The sequence below is a fragment of the Talpa europaea genome, assembly GCF_964194135.1.
Source record: "Talpa europaea genome assembly, chromosome: 4".
Classification (NCBI taxonomy): Eukaryota; Metazoa; Chordata; class Mammalia; order Eulipotyphla; family Talpidae; genus Talpa; species Talpa europaea.
This window is the reverse complement of record NC_140070.1, coordinates 61,846,265-61,859,819: the sequence shown is the minus strand read 5'-3', so window position 1 is coordinate 61,859,819 and position 13,555 is coordinate 61,846,265. Positions and strand designations below refer to the sequence as shown.

General features: G+C 38.7%; 1 protein-coding gene across 1 annotated transcript in view; it reads left to right on the top strand.

Annotated features, from left to right (window-relative positions):
* The window catches only part of ERICH6 (glutamate rich 6), a gene marked incomplete at its 5' end in the record, with an annotated part of 113,043 nt that extends 100,272 nt beyond the window's left edge, over positions 1-12,771 (top strand). Inside the window, 3 exons of the mRNA XM_084232621.1 lie at positions 1,349-1,504; positions 3,375-3,603; positions 12,003-12,771. Of these exons, the coding sequence (XP_084088747.1) occupies positions 1,349-1,504; positions 3,375-3,603; positions 12,003-12,266 (649 nt within the window). The 3' untranslated portion in view covers positions 12,267-12,771. The remainder of the gene's footprint in view (positions 1-1,348; positions 1,505-3,374; positions 3,604-12,002) is intronic.
* Between the last annotated feature and the right edge of the window lie 784 nt (positions 12,772-13,555).

Sequence of the window (13,555 nt, the reverse complement as noted above, 5' to 3'; positions counted from 1 at the left end):
TCCTTGTATCCCAAGAATTTCAAGGGCTTTTATCATGAATGGGTGTTGCACTTTGTCGAAAGCTTTCTCAGCATCTATTGATATTATCATATGGTTTTTATATTTCTTTTTGTTGATGTGTTGGATAACGCTGATTGATTTTCAGATGTTAAACCATCCTTGTGTCCCTGGAATGAATCCTACTTGGTCGTCAATATATATTAATTTTTGATGGCACTAAATGGCTTTGTTTTCATTTTCAGAATTTCCATTTCTAGTATATGGAAATGCAGTTTATGTGCATATATTGATCTTGTAACCCATAACTCTGCCACACTCATTTTTCAGTTTTAATATAGCCTCTGTGATTGAATTGCTTAGGATTTTCTCCATACAAAAGCATGCCATCTGTAAATAGAGATATTTTCCCATCTTCCATTTCATTTCTTTTCATTAAATTTTCCTCATCAGGGGGTGGGGGAAAGCAAATATTGTTTAAAATTTTTTTTTTAAATTATGTATTGTAAAAAAAAAAATTTCCCTCACTAGAACCTCCAGTGTAATGTTGAACAGAAGTGGTGAGATTGGAGAGCTTTTTGTTCTTATCTTAGTGGAAAAGCAACCATCTTTCACCATTAGTATGATTTTAACTGTGGATTTTTTGTTTATCAGGTTGTGGAGGTTCCCTGAATCTCATCATGAAAGGTTCTGGGGTTTTTCAAATGCTTTTTCAGTGTCTATTGAGATGCTCTTGCTTTTTTTTTTTCCTGTTTATTCTAATAATACATTATATTTCATTAATTGATTTTTCAGATCTTAAACCAAACTTGAACTCCTGGGATAAACTCCACTTTATCATGAATATAGAATCCTTTTCTTTTTTCTTTTTTTTTTAAGATTGATTTATTTATATAAGAAATGGGGTATGGCCAGAGGCCGGGAGGGTGAGAGAATTCACCAGAGACAGAGCCAGGAGCAGAACAGGCAGATGACCAAAAACACTGCTGAGGGGAGCAGCAGGAGAGACAGGAGAGGTCTGCTGTGTCATGTGGGTATCTCCCTGGCCAGCCGGGAATAGAACCCGTGTTGCAGAGTCTGTGGACAGCTTCACAGCACTGCGCTCAACCCACTGCGCCACCGGGGAGGCCCAGAATCCTTTTCATATATTGCTAGATTTCATTTGCTAGTATTTTTAGAGGATTTTCGTGTCTCTAAATATATTTTGTGCCACATAAAAAGCATAAAATCCTTTGTAATAGATTCCATTTTCAAAATGCTTTATCGTTTCAAAGTACTCCCTCATAAATCAAATATACCCAGAATAGAGAAGGACCATTAGAATAATTCAGATGACCTTATCTAATCTCAGTTACCCATCTGGAAATCTAGCTATCATTCGAGTGCCTAACAAGATAAGTGGTTTCACTTGTATTATCCAAGAAGACACACCCACAAGCCCTGCGATTCTCGCCGTGCTTAATTCTTCTGGCAGAAGTTCCTGCTATCATCCAAATGGAAATGTCTGGTAAGCTTCTAGGGTCCCCCTGCTGCCACTTTGGTTTTGGAATTCTGTGATAAAAATGACATAATTGTTCTATAAACAGTAAGAAAATATGAACTATATAATTTCAATATAGAAAAAAATTCTAAGTAAATTATATGGTCTTCCTAAAGATAAGGGGTATGAATCCATGTGGCCTCTAGAAACCTGAAAATGTCATACTTTTTCATCTATAGAAATTTTTCCAATAGATAGCTACTATACTGTGTTGTTATTTTTGATATATTCCTATTAATCTTCCTATCAACAATTACAAAAAAATAAAATCTTTAGAGAAATTAAGATCATGATCTCATTTTGATCTACAAGCTCGTAATCTCTATTACTTGATGTTATTTCACTTAACCTAAGAGTGAAATTTTGTTTCTAATTTCAAATACAATTTGAACTTTTTGAGCTATCTCAGAGTTATTCTCCCCCTTTAAATGTTTACAAGTGTAATAATCTCATCTTGAGAAACTCTGTCAATACTTGACAAAGTTTGGAGACTTTTCCAATCATGAGAAAAATAGGACACAGGGAGCTATTTGCTTTTTTTAATACAAAGCACTAGTAAATCCTTACCATAATGTATATTGGAGAATTTCTACTTATTCTTCAGGATTCAATAGTAAATCTGTTTTACATTAGGTGGGCACTATTTTAATTTGCCCTTGCCTGTGAAGTCTCATGAACCACCAACTGAACTCCTGGACCCTCTAACATAACTCTTTAATTCTCTTATATTTTCTCCTTGTTGCCTTATGGGGAGAAGTGAAGCGACTTGAAAGCACACCCTGAATCTTTATCACTACATAATATGTTGTATAAACTCAAAGCATGTTTATTTTTCTAAATCACTAGTTTAGATAATTTTAATCAAATATTATTTTACCCACATCTCAAGATAAAACTAAATCAGCCCTTCACAGATGCAATAAAATAATCAGCTCAAGTTTCCATTTGTACTTTGCTATTAAATTAGTACTTCTAGTCAACACTGGGGAAATAAGACTGTGGAAAGCCCTCAAAGAAAATTCATTGAATTCTTTTAAAAATGACTCATTATAAAATTAATCCAACTTTCTAAGTACCCAAAACTCTACATATTCTCTCTCCTTAAGAAGGGGATGGTGATCCAACTTGGAAGAAGGTGAGAAAACAGGAGATAATTAAGTAACAATCATCAGTGTAACAGATTGAGGCAGTGCAAGACTAAATTTTTATGCAATGTAGTAAAATGTGGCACTGGCAATACTAAGAGATTGGGCTGTCTGAGTTCCACCTTCTGCTCTGTCACAGTGCTCTTCTCCTTTACAGAGATGTCAAAAATCTTCCCTGGGCCTCTACTGCTCATCCAACCCCTAATGAGAAGCCTCCTGGAGGGACTTCTGCCTACAAGTTGCTGGGTACTATTAGAAGAAAGCACTCTTGTGTTGAGACAAATTTGCCTTCTCCTGAATTCATACCCATTAGTCTTCATTTTAACATGGGAAAAAATCTAAGCCCTGGTCTTCTCCCTATTTTTAAGCATAGCCCGCTCACCTGCATCTCCTTCTCAAACTAAATCTTACTTACTTTCTCGCTTTCTTCCCTGCATATAATTTTCCAGACACCTTTACCATACTAGTTTCATCATATGGACCCTTTTTTTATTATTAGGTCTTGAATTGTACCCAGTACTTTAAGTTAATATAGAATTCAGTCATTCCTAATGTTACCTGAGGTTTTCTACCAGTCATGTACTATTGGTTAACATAAATTGTTACTCCCCTTGCTTAACAAGTAGCAGGGCTTATTTTGGCATTGAAATCTAATGTTACTATTTGTAATTTCTAATTTCCTTTCTGCCCAGGGTATACATCAATATCTTGGGAGGTCAATATTCAGACCAAGCTGGCAACAGGATAAGGGCTTGGAATTGGTCAAGTTCTGTTGCATCCTTACCTTTTGTTTCATTTAAGCCTGTCTTTCTGGCTTTAAACCATTATGTTGGAGTTCGAATCCTAGAACAAGACAAGATTTCAATTACTTTTCTAGCAATGGGCCAACAGGCAAGAATCAGTGTTGGAACCAAAGTGAAGGTAGGTACATTTTTAAAAACAGTTGAAAGCATTTAGAATAAGAAGTAACAATGTTTTTGGTGCTATTACTTATATATACTTGTATGCAATGTATCATCCACTAAAAATTTTGGAATGCAGTAAAAAAGTTTCGTATGGAATTAAGGCAACCTTACTAATTGCTTCTAGTTCCTTTTATTTCAGAGCTGAATTCAAGTATCATTTACTGAGTGTTCACCCTATGACTTAGTGTGCTGCTGCTTTGGGGTTTACTTTCAGGATTTGTATTTTTTTCTTTTTCTCTATGCCAGAATAGAAAGCCCTTAGCTGTCTGAGCTGGGGTGCCTGGGTGCATACTGAAGGTAGACAAAACCAAACCCCTGCTCCAGGCCCACGTGTCTGCATATCTTCCCCCTTAGTAACTCTTCCCTCCTTCAGGAAGTCAAGAGTCATGGCACATTCATGGCATGATGGCATTTGTAATCCTTACCTCATTGGCATGGAGGGGGGGTAGGAGTCCATAAAACATCACTGGGTGGAGTCCATTCAGGACATATTGTTCCTCCAATGATTTCCTCCTTTCAGATTTTGCCACTATTTCTATAGCAATGAAGGTCAAATGTGTGGGTGCTGGGATACAGCCTCAGATAGCAGTCTTTTCCAGCATTAAAAGGGATCATGCTCTGCGAAATAAATCAGAAAGAGAAAAAAAAATACCGGGTGATCTCATTCATAGCAGGAATTTAGAAAACCTAAATAAGAGACCAGGAAAAAGACTAATTATAATAAAGTAAAAATCAAAATCAACAAGCAACTGTAAACCAGATTCACATTACGGGGGAGGGGGCGGCGGGAAGGGGAAGGAGGGATTAGGGTCAAAACAAGGGGGGTGGGAATTGTATGGGGACTATAACCAAGATGAAAATGCATACATTGGGCAAAAATGAAAAATGATGTAAAAAAATATATAAAATAAAAAAAAATTCCAAACTTAAAAAAAAGAGAAAGACAACCATCAGTCACTAGGCATTGTCCATTTATAGCCAGTGTGCAAAGTCCTCCATTTCTGGAAAATAGTCAGTTCAAGGCAAAATGAAAATATATATATATATATTTATTTATATATAAATAAGTATATATATATATATATGAAGACCTTAATCAAACAAAATGGCAAGTAATAGCAGAAAGGAAAAAATCCTCAGAAAAAGAAAAAAATAAGATGAATCTTAAAATTGCTTCTGCATGTTTAAAATCCCTTTCTCTCCATCTTCATCCCAACTCTATCCAATAGCAGAGCAAAATACTATTACAAACTAAAACTGCTTCCAACCCATTTTACCTACTTTTGTATAAAGTCACAGGGCAGAATAACCAAGCAGCAACTTAGTTGGCTTTGTTGGAATACTCCCTATGTGATTTGAGTGACCTCTCAATTCCAGTCTGTACAGGCTGCAGAAGAAGGCCACAGTCTTACCAGACTCCACCCAGGATTTCCTTTTCTTGAGGAAGAGGTCTCTTTCTCCTAGGGTTTTCCAGTCCTGCCAATGGAGGCAAGATTCCCTACCTTTGTTAGAGTTTTGGAACCCTACAAGTGAAGTAATACATTATCCTCTTGATGGCTTAGCTCAAATTTAACTTCTGAAAGAATTTCAATCAAAGCCACATGTTTCCAATTTTCTAGTTCAAGGAGACAAAATTCCCTATTGAAATTATGCAAAAATAGACCATTGCAATGAGTAATAAAAATTATTACCATTTTTTTCATTCTATGATGGCATCAAGGAGAGAGAAAATGCAAATCCAATTTAGTTCTGCTTACAAAAATGTAACATTGCTGCAGATCCTAGTCAGTCAAAATAAGAAATTTTCCTCGAGTCACAAGAAAAACAATACCAAAAGTAACCTGTATTATGTCAAAGAAAAGCTTATCAAAACTCATGTCTATTACCAATAGTCCATTCAGTTCTTTGTAGGAAATTCTCACTGTCAGGTTCCATCAGCTGGAATGAGTTGAGGTCTTTCTCCATTAATTTCTTTGCAAGCAGTTTCTACAGATGTCAAACTTTGAAATAACCAAAATTAAATCTGATACCATAATAGATAAGGAAATTTGTTCAACATTATAACAATATTATAGAACAAAAAACTAAATTGATAAAATTTACATACCAGACACCTAAAATGTTTTGTATAAATTTTAGAAGAGTAATGTTCATATATATATATATGAGACACTGCTTCCTTTCCAGTTCCAACTTACCAATAAATACCAAATAGCTCAAATTTATCTAATGCCTTTAAGGAATGGGAGAAATTTTATGGAGTGGAGTTCTACTGAGGTTCCATAAAATTTCCTCTGATCAATCAAATGAAAGACAACCAAATTTTTTCTTCAATTTAGATTTCTGAGAAGTTTTGTCATAAATATTAAAAAACAACAACAGCAAAAAAAAAAAATTCAATTTCTAGGAAATTTCCAGAAAAGCTCAGTAGTGCAATGTTTACAGTCAAACCATAACCTTTTATTTAGGTCTCATGACTGGAGTCCTTTCTTTAAAAAAAAAAAAAAAAAACTTAAATTCTTCCAACTCCCATTTTGCCTCACAAAAGGGCATTACAGACCCAACATCAATCCCCCATATAGGAGAGAAAAGAAATTATAACCAATACAACCTTATAAACACATATTTCAAAACAACCTTTTAGTCTACCAATTAGTTCCTCTTATCCATTCAATTACAAATTATTTCCTTTTAGTCAAAAGAAATCCCAAATTATGTCTCTGGAAGTACTTGTACCAATTTCCATTATGTCTCCTAGCTCAAAATGTCTATGGCCACATCTATACCATTTTTACAACCTCTAAAGGACAAGACAATTAGACACAAAGGGGAAGACAAACAGACATACAACATATAGACACAGGCAGTTCTCAGATTTATCATTATCCCATAAGGAATATCTTATTCTACTGCAGACTCACTAATAGGGTTCCCCCCCACCACCAAAAAAAAAAAAAAAATGGCCAAAAAAGTCAAAGTTGAAAAAAAAATCAAAAGTTAAAAAATACCAGTCAAGACAAGGTCTTTCCATGTAATCAATACTAAGTTATTTAAAAACGGAGTGTTGCCAACAGAAGTTGCATGGTTCCAGATGCCATTTCACATACCTTAAGCTTTGAAAGGAAAACTTTAGTTAAAGCAACTACCACCTTCATGATCTCAAGGTTTTCTAGGAAGTGAATCCTGGGGTATCCTGCTACTGTAGCTGAAAGAATAGGAAAAAAATTATTTAACTTTTTGGATTTTTTCTTGAACAAATATCTCAGCTCCTCAATGGGTTCACAAGACCAGTGGGTGTTGGTCTCTGAGTCAGCACCTTCTGGGGCTTTCTTAACTCTGGAATCATGTACCCAGGACTTCGTGCCTGCAAGTTTTAAAAAAGTGTGAGTAGTTAGTAAATTGTCATGCTTACCCCACCATTTATCTGACAGTTGGACTTGGGCATCTCCACTCTGCCAGGTCTAGAATAAGTCTTGATCTCCAGGTCTGAAAGGATGCAATGGTTCATCCATAGGCATAGAGATTCTAGAATATGCCAAGTTGTGAGTTACTGCCCAAATCTCCTGGATATGTTTTACATATTGTTTGATCCTGCAATCTTGTTCTATTTCGGGTGTAACATTCAGAACTGAGGCTTGAAAGGGTCTCCCAAACACAATTTCAAAAGCATTGAGTTGTAGCCTACTTCTAGGTGCCACTCTTATCCAAAGGTGGGCAATGGACAATATCTGATTCCTACACAGGTGTGTCTCTTGGCATAGTTTTGTCAAAGTCTTCTTTAGGGTATCATTCATTTTTTTTTGGTTTGTCCAGAATATTGTGGTCTCCATGAAGCATGTAGTTTTCAAATAATCTGTAAGGGATTATTTACTGTCTGAGTGACTTCAGAGACAAATGCAGGTCCATTGTCACTCTGAGTAGAGTTAGGCAGTCCAAAGTGAGGTGTTAACTCCTTTAACGGCTGTTTAGCGACCTCTGAAACTATTTCTGTCTTGGTGGGCAACACTTCCACCCATCCTGTTAAGGTGTGCACAAAAAAATGAGTATATATTTATGGTTGCAGTAGTTCTAGACATTTGAGTAAAGTCTACTTGCCAGTCCTCAGGAGGACGCTTACCCTGATATTGAACCCCATTGGCATTAGGGTACAAGTCAGTCTTTTTTTTTTTTTAATTAATAAATTTTATATTCCCCATACAATTGCAATCCCCCCATTCTGACCCCAATCCCTCCCCTCCCGGCCCCCACCCCCCAAAAAGTGTCTCTGGTTCATAGTTTTTGTTGATTTTGATTTTCACTTTCTTATAGTTATTCATTTTCCTGGTCCCTTATTTAAGTTTTCTAGATTCCTGCTATGAGTGAGACCATCCGGTATTTTTCTTTTTCTTTTTGGCTTATTTCACTGAGCATGATCCCTTCCAGCGCCATCCATGTTGCTGCAAATTGCATGTGTTTATCTTTTTTGAATGCTGAGTAATATTCCATGGTATATATGTACCACATCTTCATGATCCAGTCATCTATTTTTGGGCATTTGGGCTGTTTCCAAATTGGAAACAGTGCTGCTATAAACATAGGGGTGCAGGTGTTCTTTGGAATTGATGTTTCTGTGTTCTTTGGGTAAATACCTATGAGTGGAATTGCTGGATCCTGTGGAAGCTCTATGTTTAGTAGGTCCAGAAATCTCCACACAGCTCTCCATAGTGGTTGGACCAGTTTGCACTCCCACCAACAGTGCAGAAGAGTTCCTTTTTCTCCACAACCTCGCCAACATTTGTTGTTGCTAGTTTTTTTAATATGTGCCATTCTCACTGGTGTAAGATGGTATCTCATGGTAGTTTTGATTTGCATTTCCCTGATTGCAAGTGATGTTGAACATTTTTTCATATGCCTGTTGGCCATTCGCATTTCCTCTTCAGAGAAGTTTCTTTTTAGCTCCTCTGTCCATTTTTTGACTGGATTATTTTCTTTGTTGTTGTTGAGTCTCATCAGCTCTTTGCAGATTTTTGTCATCAGTCCTTTATCATTAGTGTTGGGTGCAAAAATGTTCTCCCAGTTGGTGGGGTTTCTCTTTGTTTTTGTTATTGTCTCCTTTGAATGTTATCTGTTTCTTCCCTCTTGTTAGTTTCATTATTTTTTCCTTGTCTTGGATTCTTGGGAGCTTTACTATTATGTGTCTTGCTGTATTTTTCCTTTCGTCATGGAAGTTTGGTGTTCTTCTTGCTTCTTGTATATCAATTTTCAGATCCTTCTTCGCGTTTGGGAAGTTCTCTTCAATTATATCCATGAATATTTTCTCTGTTCCTACATCTCTCTCCTCTCCTTCTGGGATTCCTATAACTGTTATATTTCCTTTCCTCATGGAGTCAGATAGTTCCCGAAGTCTTTCTTCGGTCTTTTTCCTTCGTACTTCTCCTTCCTTTTCTGTTTTAGTTCTTTTTATTTCTGTGTCTTCAAGAGTACTTATTCGTTCTTCCATTTCATCTATTCTGCTTTCATTGCTTTTCCCAGAGTTCTTTAGCGTCTCCATTAATTCTTTGATCTCCTGCATTTCTTTTACTTCCCTCTTTAGGGACTCAATTTCATTCTTCTGGTCATTAATTATTTTCCCCTTATCATTGTTTTCCTTTATGACTTCTGTCAGTTTTTGAATCACAGCAATTTTAAATTCTCTATCTAGAAGGCTCAGAAGTTCTTCCAAGTTACTGTCGTTGCAATCTGGTAGATGGTTTTCTTTTTGCGGTGTGCTTTTTTGCTGAGGAGTTGCTGGGTTGCATGTGGTTTTTCTACTCCCTACTGCCTGTTTTCTAATTTGCCGTATTCCTTGTGACACTGTGTTGCTGGTAGTGGCTGGCATCTTGGGCGACCTTCCCAGCTCACCACTGGCTCCTCTGGGGAACTTTTGCTGGGTTCACAAGTCTCCAGCAAAGAAAGGTCCCTGCTCTGTCTCCTCGGTGAGCCTTCTGCTGGGTTCACACAGTCTCCAGCAAGAAAGGTCCCTGCTGCAAAATGGCGATGCGGGAACGCGCTCCCCTGCACGCCTGGTCTGCCCCAGCGGTGGGTGCTGCTCCCCTCTGGGCTGGAACTGCAGGCTAGAAGGTGCCAGGCGTGGGCAAGCCTCCCAGCTTAACCTCTGTCTCCTCGGTGAGCCTTCTGCTGGGTTCACACAGTCTCCAGCAAGAAAGGTCCCTGCTGCAAAATCACAAGTCAGTCTTGAGGTTATTCTTGGCACATATTTGGCAATGTTGGGTGATTTGTTGAGCTATTCTGTGCAAATATGGACCCTTTAAATATGGGTGCACAGACTCTAGTGAGGTATCTCTCCCATAGTGGATTCGATTCCCCTATGTAGATGTTTCAACACTAGATGCACTAGGGCCTCTGGGAGGAGTACCATCCTAAGAGCAGGTGGAGTCAAAATTAGTAAATCCCCATTTACTAGCGCCTCTTCATCTCGTTCAGTATATTCAGGAACATACCAAATTAGGTCCACGAGAGGGGTGAGTGCACCTTGGAGAACAGGTTAACAGGCAGTGGCCTGAGCTACACAATCAGCTGTTTTATTGCCCTTTGCAACTTCAGACCCATCCCTTGGATGGCCAGGACAATGCATCCCTGTGATGGCTGATGGAAAGCTACTGCATTCAACATGGCCAAGATTAGTGGGTGCTTAACATCTTTGTTGCTGGCCTTAAGAAGTCCCCTCTCTTTCCAAATGGCTCCATGCATGTGGGTAATCATAAAAGTGCCCTTCAAGTCAGTAAATACATTGGCCCCCTTACCTTTAGAGATTTCCAGGGCTCAGCCATCCATGCTGATGTTCCTGCTGGAAGGGTCTTGGCTTCTATGGTGTTCTGAAGTGTTACCACTGCATTTCCTGAACATTGATGTCCTTGTTTCACGGAACTGCTGCCACCTGTAGCTAGCTCCCGCTCTGGATCCGGCAGGAACTGGTCAATCAAATCTGGTTGGCTGATATACACTTTCAATGGTTTCCAAACAGTTATGGATTACGTTTCATCATTAAGTCCTTCTACATTGCTTGGAAGCAGTGTAGCTCGATTTACAGAATTAGTAATTTGCAACTTCATATTAGGATTATCTAATATATTTGCTTAATATTTCCCCATTTGCACAGAGTCAACCAAAATCCACATTTCTGCTCTAACAGTGTTAAAACCTGATGTGGCTCATACACAATGATGGGCTATCTACAATTAATTTCTCTGCCCCCTATAGATGGCCACAAGTGGCAGCTACCATACCTGGAGGCCATCCCTCAGTGGTGTGGTCCAGTTGTTCGAACAGATATGCAATGGGCAGCATTTCTGGTCCTAACAATTGGACTGTCATTCCCAGGCGTACTCCCTGTCTCTCATGCAGAGTGTGAATAGCTTCCTGAGGTCTGGTAACCTTAACACTGGTACTGAAATCAGATTTTCCTTTATTTCATCATAAGCTCTTTGACATTCTAGAATCCAAGACAAAGGTTTGGAGTCCAGGCCTTTGAGAATGTCATAGAAGGGTTTTGCTATTAATCCAAACTTAGGATCCAAATACTATAAAACCCAGCCAAAAAGCCACATAATTTGCCTTTGGTTGCTGGGGAGTATAAGGGCTCAAATTATCTCGTGCCCCTCTGCCTGTCCACTAACAGATCAACTTGAATTTAGCCAGTACCACTGAGGCTAAATGTTCTTCCAAAGTTGGTCCTGAGGCACAAACTGGAAATACCTCAAGAAAGACTGTCCTTATAGATCTATTCATCTTCTTGCAGCTTCAAGGAAACAACCTTGACTCAGCAAAGGCTGTGAGGAAGTAAGGGGCTTGGGAGGAAAGATCTAGGCAGAGTCTTGGAGAAGTTAATGTGGAATAGCCTCCTGGAAGGAGGAGCTAGTTTTGGAAGAAGGAAAGGAGTTTTAGTCTTCCTGTTCTCCCTGAAAACCCAGCTCAGGTGCTGCATTCTCAGAGAAAGACGGCTCGCCCAGCCCCAGGCTCGCACTCATCATGCTCTCCCCTACTGGGTACTTTCCAGGGAAGGGAGAATGTTTGCACCAGCTTTGTGCTCCCTTCACTATGTGCTGGTTAAACTACTTGAATAAATTGTAAATATTTAAAAGTATCCAAATTCTGTTTGGCCTGGTCTGGCCTAGTCTTTCAGATCTGAAAGCATTTCAGCTCATTCCTCATCCACATTAGAGTAACACCACAGGCCCGGTTCACAGATAACTAGTCAAGAGGGGATCCAACCCCCAGGCAGTACTTGTACTCACTTAGTCCCACCTCCTGGGTTCTGCGGTCACCATTTCTGCTACTGGACCCTGAACTTTCCTTCTCTTTCTCTTAACTGAAAAGCTGCCACATCCTGAGGAGATTCCAGTTCTCCGGTACCTGAGCAGAGATGACCTTCTTCTGTTGGCCATTTTAATAAAGATTCGGAGATTGTTTCATAAACTCGAAGGATGTGTGAATTTTCCCTCCAGTCATATTTGGGAAAAATTAAAGCAACCTTCCTACCTTTCTTCACTTTCTCTAAAACTAATAGCCCTTTGTCACAATTCTGGTGTAGAACAAGATACAATAACAACAATAATAGCTAAAATAAATGAAAATATTTAAGAATGATGGTGCTAATGTTGTTTTGTTGAGTTTGGGGTGGAAAGGATGTGCAAGATTTCAGGAAACGTGCACACAGTGATTAGGAAATGCAAGAAAATATGCTTTCTGTAAGTTTGGAACACATCCTATGTCATCACTGGTTTCCATTCTTGGTATGAAAAGTAATCATTAACTCACTTTTGTAATATTGGAGAATCAGCAAAAAAAAAAAAATGACATCAATCAGAGTTCTATCAGGAAAACAGAAAGCAGGAAAGAATTAGATGCTTTCAAAACCATCCCAAAAGCTGGAGAAGTGAAGGTCAAGAAATCCCATTGCTTCAATCCTCCAGAACCATGAAAAAAAAAATAAAAGAAAATAAAAGAAAAAAAAAAAGAAAAAGAAATCCCATTGCTGTCTCTCAGGAACTTCAGAAGTGAAAGAATCCCAGGAAGCCCTGATAATAACACCCTTGTAAAGCACTGAGTCTCATTTTAGGGTTTAAGAATACCAGGAAAATGCCATCTTGTGTTTACCCCACTCCTGCCAGCGGCAAGGATGGCTGCCTTGAGCCTCAGGCAGGGGCCTCTCAGTAGCGAATAATGCAGGTGCCACTTGCAAAAGAAAAGCAATTTACATATTCCCCATTGATACAGGGGAAAAGGAGGGATGTTGCTGGATATGTAACAAAAGCCCAGCACAGTATCTTCTGCTCAATGATAAAGTTGCTTCTGGGCAGAAAGCAGAATTGACAGCTGGAAGTTGAGAACCTTAAATACATCCTTAAAGTCTCCAACTTACCTCTTCTGAGTGCCTAGACTTCTCAGTTCCTTTTTTTGGGAGTAGAAGAGCAGTGTTGAGCCCTGGTGCTGCTTTCCAAAGGTGATGTTCATGTGCATGAGAGAGGGTAAGCGTTGGAACCATTCTCCACTAGCAGGAAGTACTAAATCACACTTTTCCTAAGAGCCAACTGTGAAAGAGTAAGGAACAATGGAAGGGAAATGAGCACTTGGGCATGGGGAAGTCTGAGAGCTGAACAGGGTTCTTGGTATTAATTGATTCACCATCTTTTTTTTGGTTAACTTTTAGTTAATTTACTCTTTAGGACTTGTACTAATGCAGAGAATTTTATTTTATTTTCTCATTTTCACGCTTGGTAATCTCCACTGTTTGTAAAAAAGAGATTCATAGAGGGCCTCCTCGGTGGCACAGCGGGTTGAGTACAGCACTGTGAAGCTGTCCGCAGCCTTTGCAGCGAGAGTTCAATTCCCAGCCAGCCAGGGTGATTCCCACATGGTGCAGCAGACCT